This window comes from Salvelinus sp. IW2-2015, linkage group LG4q.1:29, assembly GCF_002910315.2.
Source record: "Salvelinus sp. IW2-2015 linkage group LG4q.1:29, ASM291031v2, whole genome shotgun sequence".
In the NCBI taxonomy this organism is placed as follows: domain Eukaryota; kingdom Metazoa; phylum Chordata; class Actinopteri; order Salmoniformes; family Salmonidae; genus Salvelinus; species Salvelinus sp. IW2-2015.
In genome coordinates, this window is record NC_036842.1 from 60,875,459 (window position 1) to 60,890,958 (window position 15,500).

Here is a 15,500-nt window from a genome sequence, read left to right on the forward strand (position 1 = left end):
GTCTCAAAATGGACAACCAGTACTATTGCCGCTTTTTCTCGTTTTTCAATCAAAGGTCTTTTAAAGGAGTATGCGAGAACACTCGTTCAATTCCGCTCCCCGAGTTCAACTAAGCGCCAGCCAAACTGAAGCATGCTGACACATTAAGTGCTTGTGGGTTTAGGTCTGTGTTCAGGACTCCTGACCAGGCCCTACCTTGATTTCAGGACCACAGTGTTTGTATGTTAGTGTGTGTTAAAACATCACATTGGAGGGGGTGTGGACCAGCAATCCGCATACACCTATTGACCTAAACCTAGTACCGTAGTCCTTATTCTGTCCCTGACTTCCTCCATCCTGCTCTGTGTGTGACGTGATGAGGTTGGACCCAGGTGCAGAGAAGAGACCAGACAAGGAATCCAAGGATAAACATAATACTGTACTGAGAATGGCAGCCGCAGGATCACAGTACACTTGAAAAACGACAAACATTAAGTCTCAAAAACTCACACAGGAAACGAACGCACACGGTCAACAATTCAAGCTTCTGCAAAGGACAACAGAAAACACACCTCTTCTACACACCTCTTCACACCTCTTCCACTTTCTCCATTTATAGACAATTTGTCTTCCTGTGGACTGATGAACATCAAGGTTTTAAGAGATACTTTTGTAACCCTTTCCAGCTTTATGCAAGTCAACAATTCTTAATCGTAGGTCTTCTGAGATCTCTTTTGTTCGAGGCATGGTTCACATCAGGCAATGCTTCTTGTGAATAGCAAACTCCAATTTTGTGAGTGTTTTTTATAGGGCAGGGCAGCTCTAACCAACATCTCCAATATCATCTCATTGATTGGACTCAAGGTTAGCTGACTCCTGACTACAATTAGCTTTAAGAGAAGTCATTAGCCTAGGGGTTCACATACTTTTTCCAACCTGCACTGTGAATGTTTAAATGATGTATTCAATATAGACAAGAAAAACACAATTTCTGTGTTATTAGTTTAAGCACACTATGTGTGTCTATTGTTGTGACTTAGATAAAAATCAGATCAAATTTGATGACCATTTTATGCAGAAATCCAGGTAATTCCAAAGGGTTCACATGCTTTTTCTTACCACTGTATTTCAGTTCAACAAAGGCTTTCTGCAGGGCAAAAAAAGGCAGATTGAAGCTCTGACAGAGGCTGGTCAGCTGTGGGGCAATAGCAAACACAACAGTGTCATCTTCATACAGGTGAAAGTTTTTTTTACAGATAAACCAATATTGTTCATGTAAATAGTGTAAAGAACCAGACCAAAAATCGATCCTTTGTTATGTCCAGAAAACATGATTAAACACCATCATTAAATACACGCTGTTGTCACGACTGTCCTTGTGTGATCCAAATGGGCAGATCAGGTTTGTAATTAATAAACTTCCACCAGACCCTCTCTCACCCGCAGAGTGGAGGAGGGAACTGGTGTGGGTGGGTTTTGACACCTCACGCCCTGTCGTAAATTAAGGTAGAAGAAGACTCTCTTCCTCCCTCTTTAAATGCGCATAGGAATGTATCTTTGTTCCACAGACAGTTTTCCCGACGAAACTCTAACACGTTCAAAAGCGAATACTGGATCAATACTTCTAACATAAGAATGTGGGGAAGGGTCAGAGATGATCTATATAAAACTAATGTCATATTGGTTTTTATTTTGTGATGTCATTTTGTGATGTCCTTCTGCTCCTTAACAACATCACCGAGATCAGAGCAGATGCGTACAACATTTTTAAACTCTTCCAGAAACCCTTCTCAGCCCGTGTGCAACATGGGAGTGTGGCAGGTCAGGTGGTATTAAGCTAAGGAATTTGAAAATGTGAACAGAAAGGGAATTTTACTGCAAATGATCTATGTAGATAAATCTGGTAAATAAATAGATGTGCGCAATGTGTAGTGGTTAATGTTATTGTCTAATCAGTGCCCATCTATGTCACTATGCACGTTTCTGTATTTGCTCCTGTGCTTGTATGTCCCTGTAACCATATTATTGTATGCCTGTGTATGTTTCAGACAGCGTTTGAGGTTCTGGGCTTTGTCTCAGTCATGTCTAACTGCTGGCTGCTGCCTCCTCGGGTTCGGCTGTTCTGTCTGGAGGGATGGATCAGCGGCAAGAACATCATACTCTTCACCATCCTGGTCAAGGTACAGTACGAGGGAGAGGTTTAGGGTTGGGAAGCCATCCTGATGGAGGTACAGTACGTTGTTACTGTTCATCGTCTGCCCAACTGACATAAGTGTGTGTGTTTGTCAGCATTAATCCAGTAGATCGTTTCAAAAATTGTTCCGTTTGGTATAGACGAGTGAAAATTGGAACGCTTGTATATCAGGACAATGCCATATTGATCGATTTGGGACAAAAGCATGAAAATTGGCACACTTGTATAGTTTTTCACGCTGAAAAAAAACTGATATAGTGCCATTTCAGCAAAGCCCCGTGCAAGCATGTAGTGCCCCCTGGGGCTATATAGACCCAACACAGTGGAAGCCATGACCCAAAACATCAATACAGGTAAATGCATTTTCACCATTGACCTATAGGAGGCGCTACAGGTCGAACCGGGGCTTTGATTAAATGACGTTTCATCAGGTTTTGTTCAGCGTGAAAAATTATACAAGTGTGCCAATTTTCACGCTTTTGTCCCAAATCGATCAATATGGTATTGTCCTGATCCTGGTCAAAATGATTCTAGCCTTTATGATCCAAGACAAGCATGACTGGGTGAGAATAAAGAGGGAACAGATTGCGATCCACTCTCTGCAAGGTCTTGAGCAGCAGCTGAGAGTGATCAGATTTAGAGTAATCGTTAATGATATAGAAAAGCCCTGAATCTTAAGGAACAATCAGCTCAATGACAAACATCTCCCTTTGACTCCTGCAGAAACTTTGAAGGCTGTGGAACCCCCGAGGGTGTTTGTGTTTCCCTTCCAGTGTTGGTCTGGAGACTCTGGACCTGGGGGCTCATTAGAACCAGCTGCCACGACGAAGATGGTGATGATCCACAGACAAGTCTGGGAGCTGAGCCATGAGAACCTGCTCTCCGCCCCAAGAAACTCTGTCAGTATCTCCCTCTGGAGCACTGCTTCAGTCATAACTAGAGTGGTCTCTCATGTCATGGGAGATACTAGAGAGAAGGCCAGGGACTAAAGGGAAACACAAAGAAGAAGAGCTAAGTTCATTGGGTTAATACAGCATTAGCATACTTTTTTTTTCTTCATCTTGCTTATCATTTTGTAAAATGTTCCCACAGTGTGTTCCATGTAATTTCACATTATCAGTGTTACATTGTACGCTTAACTTATAATAGGCACATCACAAATACAACGAGAGTACTTGATATCACATAATATATCTGTGCACTTCTACTTGAAGTTTACTATATTTAAAACATTTGGATTGATGAGCTTGTTGTTGGAATACATGTAGGCCTATCTATTACATATGTATTATCAGTATCTTTTAAAAATGAAGATTTCAGAACTGATGCAGTGTTGGATGAATGTAGATAGCAAGGCTGATGGTTGTACTTGATTTAGTATAGTTTACTTTGCCATCAAAATCATTTGTACAGTATGCTCTAGTCAAAATGTACTGAAATTCACTTGGACTTTCATCTGACCTGCTAAAAAAAGACAATGTTCCATGACCGTTTCAGAGGAGTAATAATACATTGCTTTATCCTTCCTATAGTACATATACCCCATTAAATCACATCACACACCATATCTCTGGTTTAATCCATTTTAATAAATAAATACAAAAATAAATAAATCTCATTGAGACCTAGAGTTGTATTCAATCCGTAGCGCCTAAAATCAGCGTTATAGCGTGATTGAAATTTAAAGGTGAAATCTGCCGTTCAAACAACAATGGCCACCCCACCACTGATTTGGTAAACAGCGGAGGGATGGGGCTGGAGAAATGTAAGCGCTCTCAAATTCATAGACTGAGCTATGGGTGCAAGGACTGACCAGCTATGAGATTAAAATGATAGTCTTAACCATGTTTGGAGGCTATACAATGTTTGTTTACAAACAAAGAGGTGTAAAAGGTTAAAATATGTATTGTGATGGGGTACAACAGTTGAACTAAGCTCATTAGGCATTTATAAGTTATATTCTTCAGGAATGAGTGGGTATATCACCAATTTAAAAGTCCAAAAATGGACCTAGCAACCGCAAATTGCCGTTTTAAATGCAGTGCTTCCGCGGTAAACACTTCATATTTCGGCTCAATCGAAAATTACTTAAAAATGTAAACCGTGCTACAACGCTGATCTTCTGCGCTATAAATTGAATCCAGCCCTATAGTCATAGTTTAAATCAGGTTCAATGGGCCGACAGACAGACAGACACTTTCCAGGTAAGGTGACTCCAGGCTAGGTGTGGAGGAGACAGCTGGTTGGCGGAGTGGAATGGAGACCACCCCCCCCATTCCAATCACAGAAGAGGAAAGGAGACAGGGGAGGTTGAAGTGTCCATATCATATGAATGTGTGCCAGCTAAAGATAGTGCTCTGTGTCCATCACTACACTCTTCTCTTCCACAATGAGGGGGCTAAAAGTATGCCATTAATTCTGCTCTCATACAGTCCTCTGGGGATTCCACTGAAGAGAAAGAACACAGCTTTCTGAGGACTCTCGTTCTATAACACTTTCCAATAACATTTCTCTTTGCATAATAGCTAGTTCGCATCTAGATTAGGATTTCTGATTTATCAAGTGGTATCTCTTAATAGTATGTATAGGTGTACTCTCAGAACAATAGACAGACAGAATACATATATACACAAATCCCCAGGCAAGTCCAACAACAATATGCAGGGACACGGTTTGTTTGTTTAACGGCCCAGAGTACACTGAGGCATATGTGGTAAATAATACAGATTTAAATACAGGGATTTAATGTACAGTATCTGTCATCACTCATGAGACTGATTCATTCTGTCACACTTAGATACCACAAAACAATAGTTATAATCACGCACCTGTGGATATGTCCTACGACAAAGAAACTGTTGTCCGACAAAATAAAAGGGTTCAATATCATTTGTAAGAATAACGATTAAAGATTTTTAAATAAAGTACATATACACACAAACAATCTGGAAGACCTGCATTTCCGTAGTCGATTTAATCATATCCATTTTCAAAAGTCTCTTGTACTAAACCCTGTCCAACAATTGTTCACAGATTTTGCTCTCCCTGCATTAGTCAGTTTAGGTCCCAAACCTTGCGACTGTACACCTCTCAGATTACCACTGACGTATCCAACCGCCAGTATTAAATGATACCATGCTTCCAGCTACATTGTCAATAGCACAACCCTTTCATCAGTCCGCTAGCTGAGCAAATGTAGGCGGGCGGCTGAGGCAGGGAGTATAGCTGTCCCCTCTACAGCATGCATCATCTTCATGCTAGACATTACAATTATAGCACTGTACTAGCAGGCCTAAGAGTAACAACATACCATACGCTGAAATGGGCTCAGTTCGAGATAAGCTAGTGCAAAATGAAGAGCTACGATATAAGGGATTTTAAAATAGCAATCAATACAAAGCTATATACTATATAGTGATAGTCTAAGAAGACTACACAAAAAGCAGTTAATAAACTTCAGTACGTAGCAGCACAAGAAGTTGAGTTATTTTCTCACAAAGGAAGCAGCGGTAGATGCTAAGTATAACGAGGTAAGGGCTACACAGATCTAACAAGAATTGTCTAGAAAATGTCTGAGGTCACAGTAAGATAGTTCAGTTCAGGTCGGATGCAGACTTCTAGTTCAGGCAGGACCCAGACTGCTCTGGTGTTTTGTGTTGAACTAGATGGATCAGTGACAGGCTCTGGCCTGGTGTAAAGCTGTCTTGAGGGGCCTGAGGACCCCTAGTTTGTGCCCCGTGGCCAGGCTATAAAGTGAGTGAGTGATGTGGGAGGTATAGGGAGGTAAAGCTACAGGTGGCCCCGCCTACAGCACGTGGCAGCAGTTGTACTGGGCGAAGGGCAGGAGTTTCTCCTTGGAGGTGGGCTGGATATTGAAGGACAAGGCCTTCTCACAGAGGGGGAACTGCAGTAGGCGGTCTCGCAAGTTCACGTTCTTCCCCTTCCCAGGATCCAGTCTGACCGCAGGGTCGGTCCCCACCTCTCTGAGCCCAAGAGGACCCTGTGGTGCAATATGGGATCTCTCCAACTGGAGCTCCTCCGGCGTTTCCCCCTCAGACTCTCCTCCAGGCCCACCCACCTTGCGTGTCGTCTCCACTCCGTCAGGACCCAGGTCCACACAGTGGTTACGTGGCAGAGAGCGGGGTGAAGCGCTTGGAGTGGAACCCCCACCCTGCACCAGGAGCTTAGGCTTGGACTCTGTGGTGTTGTTGTTGTTTTCAAGCATAGTGTCTTCCTCCCCTTCCATGATGTATGGGGTAGGAGGCTCTCGTTGCCCCCGACAACACTGCACCCGCCCTAGGCGAGACAGGCATGGAGGATGAGCTTTAGGAGTGAGTTGACTATCTACCACTGTCTGAACCAGGTTTTCTAAACCATTGATTGGCTGGTCTGAAGTCGCATGACTACCTAGCCTCAGTGGGTCACATGACATGTCCTCTTCCTCCATGGGCTTCTCCTCTGACTCCACTGTACCCTGTTCCTGTCTGGCTGCCACCTGGTCAGGCTCCATATCTTTGTTGTGGCTGGAAACCTTGTCCTGCTGTTCCCTGTCCCCCTCCCCCCTCTCTGTCTCCAGTGCTTCCTTCACTGAGGTGCCCAACAGGCCTGTTTCCTCTCCCTGACCTGGCACTACTCTAACTGGGTGCCTCTGTGGAGCCTCTGTAACTGAGAGTATGGGACTTGACTGTTCTGTAGACCCAGTGGTTGATACCAAGCCTACTGTGTGAGGCAGTGCTTGAATATTATGAAGTCCAACATGTGGTTTGATTGCCTCTTCCTCCTCTTCTTCTTCCTCATCCTCTTCACAGATCAGCTGCAGGGCTCCCAGGCTTTTGACCTGCAGGGGTTCATCAGGGAGTGGGGGGTGCAGGGTGAGCCCCAGGCAGAGCCCTGTGCTGTACTCAGGGAAGGGGCTCTCTGTGCGACTTGGCTGTGGCTGGAGCAAAAGGGGCCTGTGGGCCAGGAAGTCCCCAGACTCTGACACCCCTCGGCGGGGACAGCCAGGCAGCAGTCCATGGAGCCCCCTCTGCTCCAGATCCAGAGGCTCAGACAGTGGCCTCCTGTAGAAGAGACAGGGACATTAGTAGTGTTCATGATCCGTTAGTGGCCTAGTATGTAATGTGAGGGACGTGAATAGGTCTTACTGGAGTTGTGGTGGCTCAGCCCATGCGCTGTCGACTTTGGGCATCTCGCTGGGCTGCTCCTGCTTGTCTCTCAGGATGCGCTCCCCCAGCAGGTAATACGTGGCTGTGATGTGGTTGTATCGGTCTGCCTCTAGAGCCCTGGGTGCAACACAATGATTGGTATACACTTAAAATAAAATAATTAACTATCAAAATTAACTACATCCATAACGCATATCACCAAGCTCCCTTGCTTGAAAAACTTACAGATCTGTGGCAGGGTACAAAGGAAGAGGATAGATATTGAGAGAGAGAGAATATGGGAAGGAGAGGGAGATGTAGAGAAGTCCTCACTCTTGGATGGCGTCGCGGTCTGCAATGTTGCCACTGGTCATGGCCTGGAGGATGACCTCGTGTTCCTCTGGGGACAGGCTACGGTGGGAGGTGAGGGGAGCGGCACTGTGTCCCGCGGGCGAGGGGTCGACCCCTAGCAGCCAGGGGTGGTTCTCGATCTCCTGCAGGGAGGCGCGGCTAGATGGATCCCTCTGCAGCATATGGGAGATCAGACTGAGAGAGAGAGAGAGAGAGAATTCATTATCTATGGACCAGATACTATATATAAATATCTCCTTTTGGAACAGTGAGTGAAGTGAGTGAAGTTCTCATGTACACTGATTCAGTAATTGACAGGCAAAGCACATAACCCCATATATCTGTGATAGGAGAGGGAATGAGATCAAACTGTCTATCTCATAGTTAATCAATATTTATGAGCGCCTGCAGACCTCAGACATTCTTTAGGTGCATCCATGCAGGGCCAGGCAGATAATTTGCTGAGAAGCATGGCATAGTCTGACTCTTGGCATCATCATGCAGGCTCTGAGACAGGATGGGGACTTTGTATTTCTGTCTTATATGTGTGTGTGCATAGAGGTATGCAAAGTCTGCATCAGACATCTATTTGTTCATGCGACTGTTTTATTGCACTGCAGTGAAAGGCTGAGAGCAGCCTCTACAAGCTCATTTGAATTACCATCAGGGGGTGCCACTGCACCCCCCGTGTCACATTTATTTATTTATTTAATTAGGCAAGTCAGTTAAGATCAAATTCTTATTTACAATGATGGCCTACCCCGGCCAAACCTTAACGACACTGGGCCAATTGTGCACCGCCCTATGGGACTCCCAATCACGTCTGGAATTGAACCAGGTTCTCGTAGTGACGCCTCTAGCACTGAGATTCAATGCCTTAGACCGCTGCGCCAACTCGGGAGCCCAAGTCAGGAGCTTAGTGTATGTGTATACACTAAGCTCTTTCCATGACATGACTGGCCAGGTGAATCCAGGTGAAAGCTATGATCCCTTATTGATGTCACTTGTTAAATCCACTTCAATCAGTGCAGATGAAGGGGAGGGGACAAGTTAAATAAGTATTTTAAAGCCGCGAGACAAATGAAGCATGGCTTGTGTATGAGTACCATGGTAGTAGATGCCAGGCACACCGGTTTGAGTGTCTAAAGAACTGAAATGCTGCTGGGTTTTTCACGCTCAACAGTTTCCTGTCTGTATCAAGAATAGTCCGCCACCCAAAGGACATCCAGCCAACTTGACATAACTGTAGGAAGCATTGGAGTCAACATGGGCCAGCATCCCTGTGGAACGCTTTCGACACCTTGTAGTCCATGCCCTGACGATATTTAAGCTGTTCTGAAGGCAAAGGGGGCGCAACTCAATATTAGGTGTTCCTAATGTTTTGTCTGTCTGTGTGTGCGCGTGTGTCTTTACCTGCTTTAACCATGTAAGACCAGGATCACCAAATCAGCCTATGCACTTATCAGAAATGTTCTATTTGCCCTTAAATCCATCTATACTGTTCAAGTACCCATGCTTCTCTGAACCTCCAATAATGCTGTTGGTGTTTGGTATATCCTATTCATACAACTACTTAAATATTTATAGAAATTAATTATTTACATACCATCCTAACTGACCCATGCATATCTCACAACACTACTGTAGAGTAAAGCACTAAATACAAATTAAGAGTAGGCTTAGAGAGAGAGAGAGAGAGAGAGAGAGAGAGAGAGAGAGAGAGAGAGAGAGAGGAGAGAGAGAGAGAGAGAGAGAGAGAGAGAGAGAGAGAGAGAGAGAGAGAGAGAGAGAGAGAGAGAGAGAGAGAGAGAGAGAGAGAGAGAGAGAGAGAGAGAGAGAGAGAGAGAGAGAGAGAGGAAGAGAGAGAGAAGAAGAGAGAATAATAAATAGCTGGGAAACGAGAGAGAGAAAAAGAAAGAGATGAAGGGTGGGGAGAGGAGGTCTCTGCTTTTGCTCAGTTGATTGTTGCCCGCAGGACTAAACTGTTTAGCAAGAAATCATCATCCCATTAAAGGAGCTTTCATCAGGGCCCTGGTCATGTGGCCCATGTTCTATGTTTGGAACTGTTCCTGAGCCAGTCATCCAGATGCCTGAGGCAGAATCATCTGCTTCGGAACCACAACATCTGCCAGGTCTCTGGTCTGAGGTTCAGGGGCTGCAGGGGTGTTCTTCAGTCTCAACCACAAATAGCACTGGTACCAAGGGGCTCAGCTAACACAACTTTTAAAACAAATACAGTTTTGTCAAGATTGATCTTTAATATATACCAGAGCTGGGGTGAGATCTGGGGTCAGATATGGAATGGACTAGGTATGCAGGGATTGATCGCACCCATGCCAATCCAATACAGCATGGGTTGCAGTCAACTCACTCAATTTCCTATAACGCCTGACATGAACTTTCCCTTTAGCCAGCTCTTTATTCTACCCACTGGTTGGCTGGCCCCTTAAAATCAACACTCAGTATTGTATTCCCTATTCAGTGATTGGCTAGCCCCCATTGACAAAAACAGCCAATGATCACAGGGTACACCGTGTCCAGAAGTCTGTTTGTACAAGGTTGTCAGTTAGGTGTGAGGTTTAGAGTTTGGTAGATAGGAGACACTGGTTTATCATTTCTGGGCATGATCTAGGGCAGTGTAGGCTGGAGCAGTGTAGGCTGGGGCCGGGCAGGCTAGGGCAGTGTAGGCTGTGGCAGTGTAGGCTGGGGCCGGGCAGGCTAGGGCTAAGGCTAAGGCAGTGTAGGCTGGGGCAGTGTAGGCTGGGGCCGGGCAGGCTAAGGCAGTGTAGGCTGGGGCAGTGTAGGCTGTGGCCGGGCAGGCTAGGGCAGTGTAGGCTGGGGCAGTGCAGGCTGGGGCCGGGCAGGCTAGGGCAGTGTAGGCTGGGGTAGGACAGGTTGGGGTAGGACAATTTGGGGCATTGTATTCGTAAACACAGGAGCTGACAACTGACTGGCATCATGATTATTATGTGTGTAAGTATTTTTGTCATATAACCACAGCATCTGATGGAATAATAAAACCATATGACATATTCTCACTGTGTTAAGGTCAATGCATGGATGTGTGAGAGAGAAAGCTGTGGGCCTATCTCTGTAGGTGATGGGTGGTACTCACTCTTTGCAGTCTGCGGAGACGTGGGCTGGGACAGTGTAGCGACAGTCCATGATCATGGTGAGCGTCTCACTGTCATTGGTCTCCTGGAAAGGGGGCTGTCCACACACCAGCATGTAAAGGATCACCCCCAACGACCAGATATCTGTAACACAAACACCATGCATACAGTCATCATATGATACAATACAGAAACACCCTGTCACACTTGAGTAAAGTGAGTACGCACCTACGGCCTATGATCACCAGGGCCTAGATATTTGTATGGTCAGGTCACAAGATCATGAAAATAAGCACTCAAACAAACCAACAAACAACCATCTACAGTATAACTTGTTCCTCAATAGGCTGGTTTCAGTAGCTGAAGTGTATGATGTTGTTTACAGAGCCAGGCATTTGTCCCAAACAGCTGTGTGAGTGCATAACTCTCCCTCCTTCAGGCAGACTGGGTCTGGAGCCTGAAACCTGGAGCGAGCAGACAGGCCTTGAGACACTCAGGGCCAACCTCTCACCCACACTGTAAGTGGCCCTATGATTGCTTGCCCTAAGAGACAGAGAGGCAACCTCTCACCCACACGGACACAGGCCCTGCTCAGAGCCTTCTATCTGGCTCTGCTCTTATTGAGTGACATTCTTCAGCGTGCACGGTGCACGCCCTTCCTGTCTCCTCCCCTCTCCCCTTCCTCAGGGCCGGGGTAACACAAGGTCTCTGGAAGCGCTTTCAGAACATCCTGCACCCAGAACAACTCAGAACAGTGTGTGACCTGTCACAAGTAGAGAGCAGCTGTGGAACATGGGGGCTGGCCACAGAGAGCTAATCTTTTTCGGGATGGTTCCATTCCAAGATATCTCTCCAGGAAAATAAGCCTCCGTCCTTCTCAGTCATGTGCATAGAGAAAGGAGCACTGGAGAGAGTACGTGAGAGAGATGGCGAATCGAATATGTAACCCCAATTCCCTGAAAAGGGGCTGATTCAAATACCATACATACAGACAATCTTTATTTACATGTTGTTTAACCTTTATTTACCTGGGCAAGTCAGGTAAGAAACAAATCTTATTTAAAATGACGGCCTCTTACCCAGAGCGACTTACAATTAGTGCATCCATCTTAAGATACACTATACAGTGCATTCGGAAAGAATTCAGACCCCTTGACGTTTTCCATATTTTGTTACGTTACAGCTTTATTCTAAAATGGATTAAATAGTTCCTCCCCTCCTCAATCTACACACAATACCCCTTAATGACAAAGCAAAAACAGTTTTTTAGAACATTTAGCAAATTTATATATTTTTTTAAAAGACGGAAACATCACATTTACATAGGTATTCATACATTTTACTCAGTACTTTATTGAAGCACCTTTGGCAGCGATTACTGCCTCAAGTCTTCTTGGGTATGACGCTACAAGCTTCGCACACCTGTATCTGTTTCTCCCACTCTTCTCTGCAGATCCTCTCAAGCTCTGTCAGGTTGGATGGATGGGGAGCGTCGCTACACAGCTATTTTCAGGTCTCTCCAGAAATGTTCAATCAGGTTCAAGTCCGGGCTCTGGCTGGGCCACTCAAGGACATTCAAAGACTTGTCCCGAAGCCACTCCTGCATTGTCTTGGCTGTGTGCTTGGGGTTGTTGCCCTGTTGGAAGGTAAACCTTCGCACCAGTCTGGGGTCTGGAGCGCTCTGGAGCAGGTTATCATCAAGGATCTCTCTGTACTTTGCTCCGCTCATCTTTCCCTCAATCCTGACTAGTCTCTCAGTCCCTACCACTAAAGAAAAATCCCCACAGCATGATGCTGCCACCACCATGCTTCATCGTAGGGATGGTGCCAGGTTTCCTCCAGATGTGACACTTGGCATTCAAGAATGATGGAGGCCACTGTACTCTTGGGGACCTTCAATGCTGCAGAAATGTTTTGTACCCTTCCCCAGATCTGGAACTATGGACCATTCCTCTTTACAAAACTGTTTCAGTTCAGCAATATTTTTGGGATGTCTGGTGTGAACCGCTCTCAAAATTGGGTTGAGGTCAGGACTCTGACTGGGCCACTCCAGAAGGCGTATTTTCTTCTGTTGAAGCCATTCTGTTGTTGATTTACTTCTGTGTTTTGGGTGGTTGTCCTGTTGCATCACCCAACTTCTGTTGAGCTTCAATTGGCGGACAGATAGCCTTACATTCTCCTGCAAAATGTCTTGATAAACTTGATAATTAATTTTCCCGTCATTGATAGCACACTGTCCAGGCCCTGAGGAAGCCAAGCAGCCCCAAACCATGATGCTCCATCCACCATACTTTACAGTTGGGAACAGGTTTTGATGCTGGTGTGCTGTGCTTTTTTTTCTCCTCACATAGTGTTGTGTGTTCCTTCCAAACAACTTCACTGTAGTTTCATCTGTCCTCAGAATATTTGGCCTGTAGTGTTGTGGAACATCCAGGTGCTCTTTTGCAAACTTCAGCTTTTTTGCAAACTTCTACTTTTTTTTGGACAGCAGTGGCATCGTCTGTGGTGTCCTCCCATGAAGACCATTCTTGTTTAGTGTTTTAAGTATCGTAGACTCGTCAACAGAGTTGATGTTACCATGTTCCAGAGATTTCTGTAAGTCTTTAGCTGACACTCTAGAATTCTTCTTAACATTGAGCATTCTGCGCTGTGCTCTTGCAGTCATCTTTGCAGGATGGCCACTCCTAGGGAGAGTAGCAACAGTGCTGAACTTTCTCCATTTATAGACAATTTGTCTTCCTGTGGACTGATGAACATCAAGGCTTTTAGAGATACTTTTGTAGCCCTTTCCAGCTTTATGCAAGTCAACAATTCTTAATCGTAGGTCTTCTTGGATCTCTTTTGTTCGAGGTATGGTTCACATCAGGCACTGCTTCTTGTGAATTTCAAACTCAAATTGTGTGTGTGTTTTTTATAGGGCAGGGCAGCTTTAACCATCTCCAATATCATCTCATTGATTGGACTCCAGGTTAGCTGACTCCTGACTCCAATTAGCTTTTGGAGAAGTCATTAGCCTAGGGGTTCACATACTTTTCCCAACCTACACTGTGAATTTTTAAATTATCTATTCAATATAGACAAGAAAAATACAATAATTTGTGTGTTATTAGTTTAAGCACACTGTGTTTGTCTATTGTTACCAATTTATGCACTGTAATTCTAAACATCTGTTGTTGCTTTTCATTATGTGGCATTGTGTATTGATTTTTTATTTAATCCATTTTAGAATAAGGCTGTAACGTAACAAAATATGGAAAAAGTCAAAGGGTCTGAATATTTTCCGAATGCACTGTATATACAAAAGTATGTGGACACCCCTTCAAATGAGTGAATTTGTCTATTTCAGCCACACCCGTTGCTGACAGGTGTTTAAAATCGGACATGCAATCTCCATAGACAACATTGGCAGTAGAGTGGCCTTACTAAAGAGCTATGACTTTCAACCTGGCACAATCCTAGGATGCCATCTTTCCAACAAGTCAGTTTAAAATTTCTGCCCTGCTATTGCTGCCCCAGTCAACTATAAGTGCTGTTATTGTGAAGTGGAAACGTCTAGGAGCAACAGCGGCTCAACTGCAAAGTGGTAGGCCACACAAGTGTTGAAGCGCATAAAAATTGTCTGTCCTCGGTTGCAACACTCACTACAGAGTTCTAAACTGCCTCTAGAAGCAATGTCAGCACAAGAACTGTTCGTCGGGAGCTTCATGAAATGGGTTTCCATGGCCGAGCAGCCGCACACAAGCCTAAGATCACCATGCGCAATGCCAAGCATCAGTTGCAATGTTGTAAAGCTCGCCACCATTGGACTCTGGAGCAGTGGAAACTCGTTCTCTGCAGTGATGAATCACGCTTCACCATCTGGCAGTCAGACGGACAAATCTGTCAAGAGCAAGTGTTGGTTCAGGAAAGTTTGTTTTGTGTGTAGTGTGTAGGGTGATAATTATCCTTATACAAACGGCATATGTGACTCGTTTCAGGAAACTAGGTGTATGTCGCACGTCACTACTTTACAGGATAGACATTTGAACGTAAACATACATTTTTTATCAAAATGCGTTTCTTTGCAGAAATGCAATCATGAACATGTTTACTTTCATGAGCCTTAATAACAAACTTGTATTCCATCTGTAAATATGATACAAATGGGTAAATTATGAGCCTAATTGGTTTAGCCACGGAAAAAGACAGGAAGCTTCCCGCTAGCCATGATTGGCTGAGATAATGGGTGGGCTGGACATGCCGAGAAATGAGTTTGGATTGGTCTGCCATGTAGCATGCTCACGGAAGAAGTTGACCAAGTTTTAAAATCAGTGGAATGCCCGGTGGAAGCAGAGTATAATAGATAAGGAGATCGTAAGAGTCTAGCTAGCTACATTTTCTGATATTATAAGTTTCTAATTTTGTCAGAAAGTTGTTTTCATTGCAAGTTAAAGCGTACCGTTAGCTAGCTAACGTTACGTGATCTGTGTAGTACTATTATTCGTATCTCAGAAAGCCATTTGGATTGCTAGTTATAGCCTAATGTTAGCTGTGAGAAATAAACTTTGATTTTAATTGATACAGTGTTTACCAGAGACGGTAATGTAAAGAACATGACCTGCACCAAAGTCAGATAAGGATATATACCACTTTCAACACTTTAACTTAGATACTACACTACCTTAATCTGTTTAGCACATGGCCCCACGTGAATCCTTAAAAATATGGGTGGGGCTAAGG

At 44.6% G+C, this 15,500-nt stretch overlaps 1 protein-coding gene and 1 long non-coding RNA gene across 2 annotated transcripts in view; one reads left to right on the forward strand and one right to left on the reverse strand.

Annotated features, from left to right (window-relative positions):
• The first annotated feature begins 363 nt into the window (after window positions 1-363).
• LOC111962283 (uncharacterized) lies at window positions 364-3,738 on the forward strand. The gene is made up of 2 exons (XR_002877092.2): window positions 364-2,159; window positions 2,897-3,738. It is a non-coding gene; the product is annotated as an uncharacterized lncRNA (long non-coding RNA).
• A 4-nt stretch (window positions 3,739-3,742) lies between these two features.
• The window catches only part of snrkb (SNF related kinase b), a 40,628-nt gene continuing 28,870 nt past the window's right edge, over window positions 3,743-15,500 (reverse strand). Inside the window, exons 3-6 of the mRNA XM_023985252.1 lie at window positions 10,784-10,925; window positions 7,651-7,863; window positions 7,318-7,455; window positions 3,743-7,233 (exon numbers count right to left, since the gene is read on the reverse strand). Of these exons, the coding sequence (XP_023841020.1) occupies window positions 5,979-7,233; window positions 7,318-7,455; window positions 7,651-7,863; window positions 10,784-10,925 (1,748 nt within the window). The 3' untranslated portion in view covers window positions 3,743-5,978. The remainder of the gene's footprint in view (window positions 7,234-7,317; window positions 7,456-7,650; window positions 7,864-10,783; window positions 10,926-15,500) is intronic.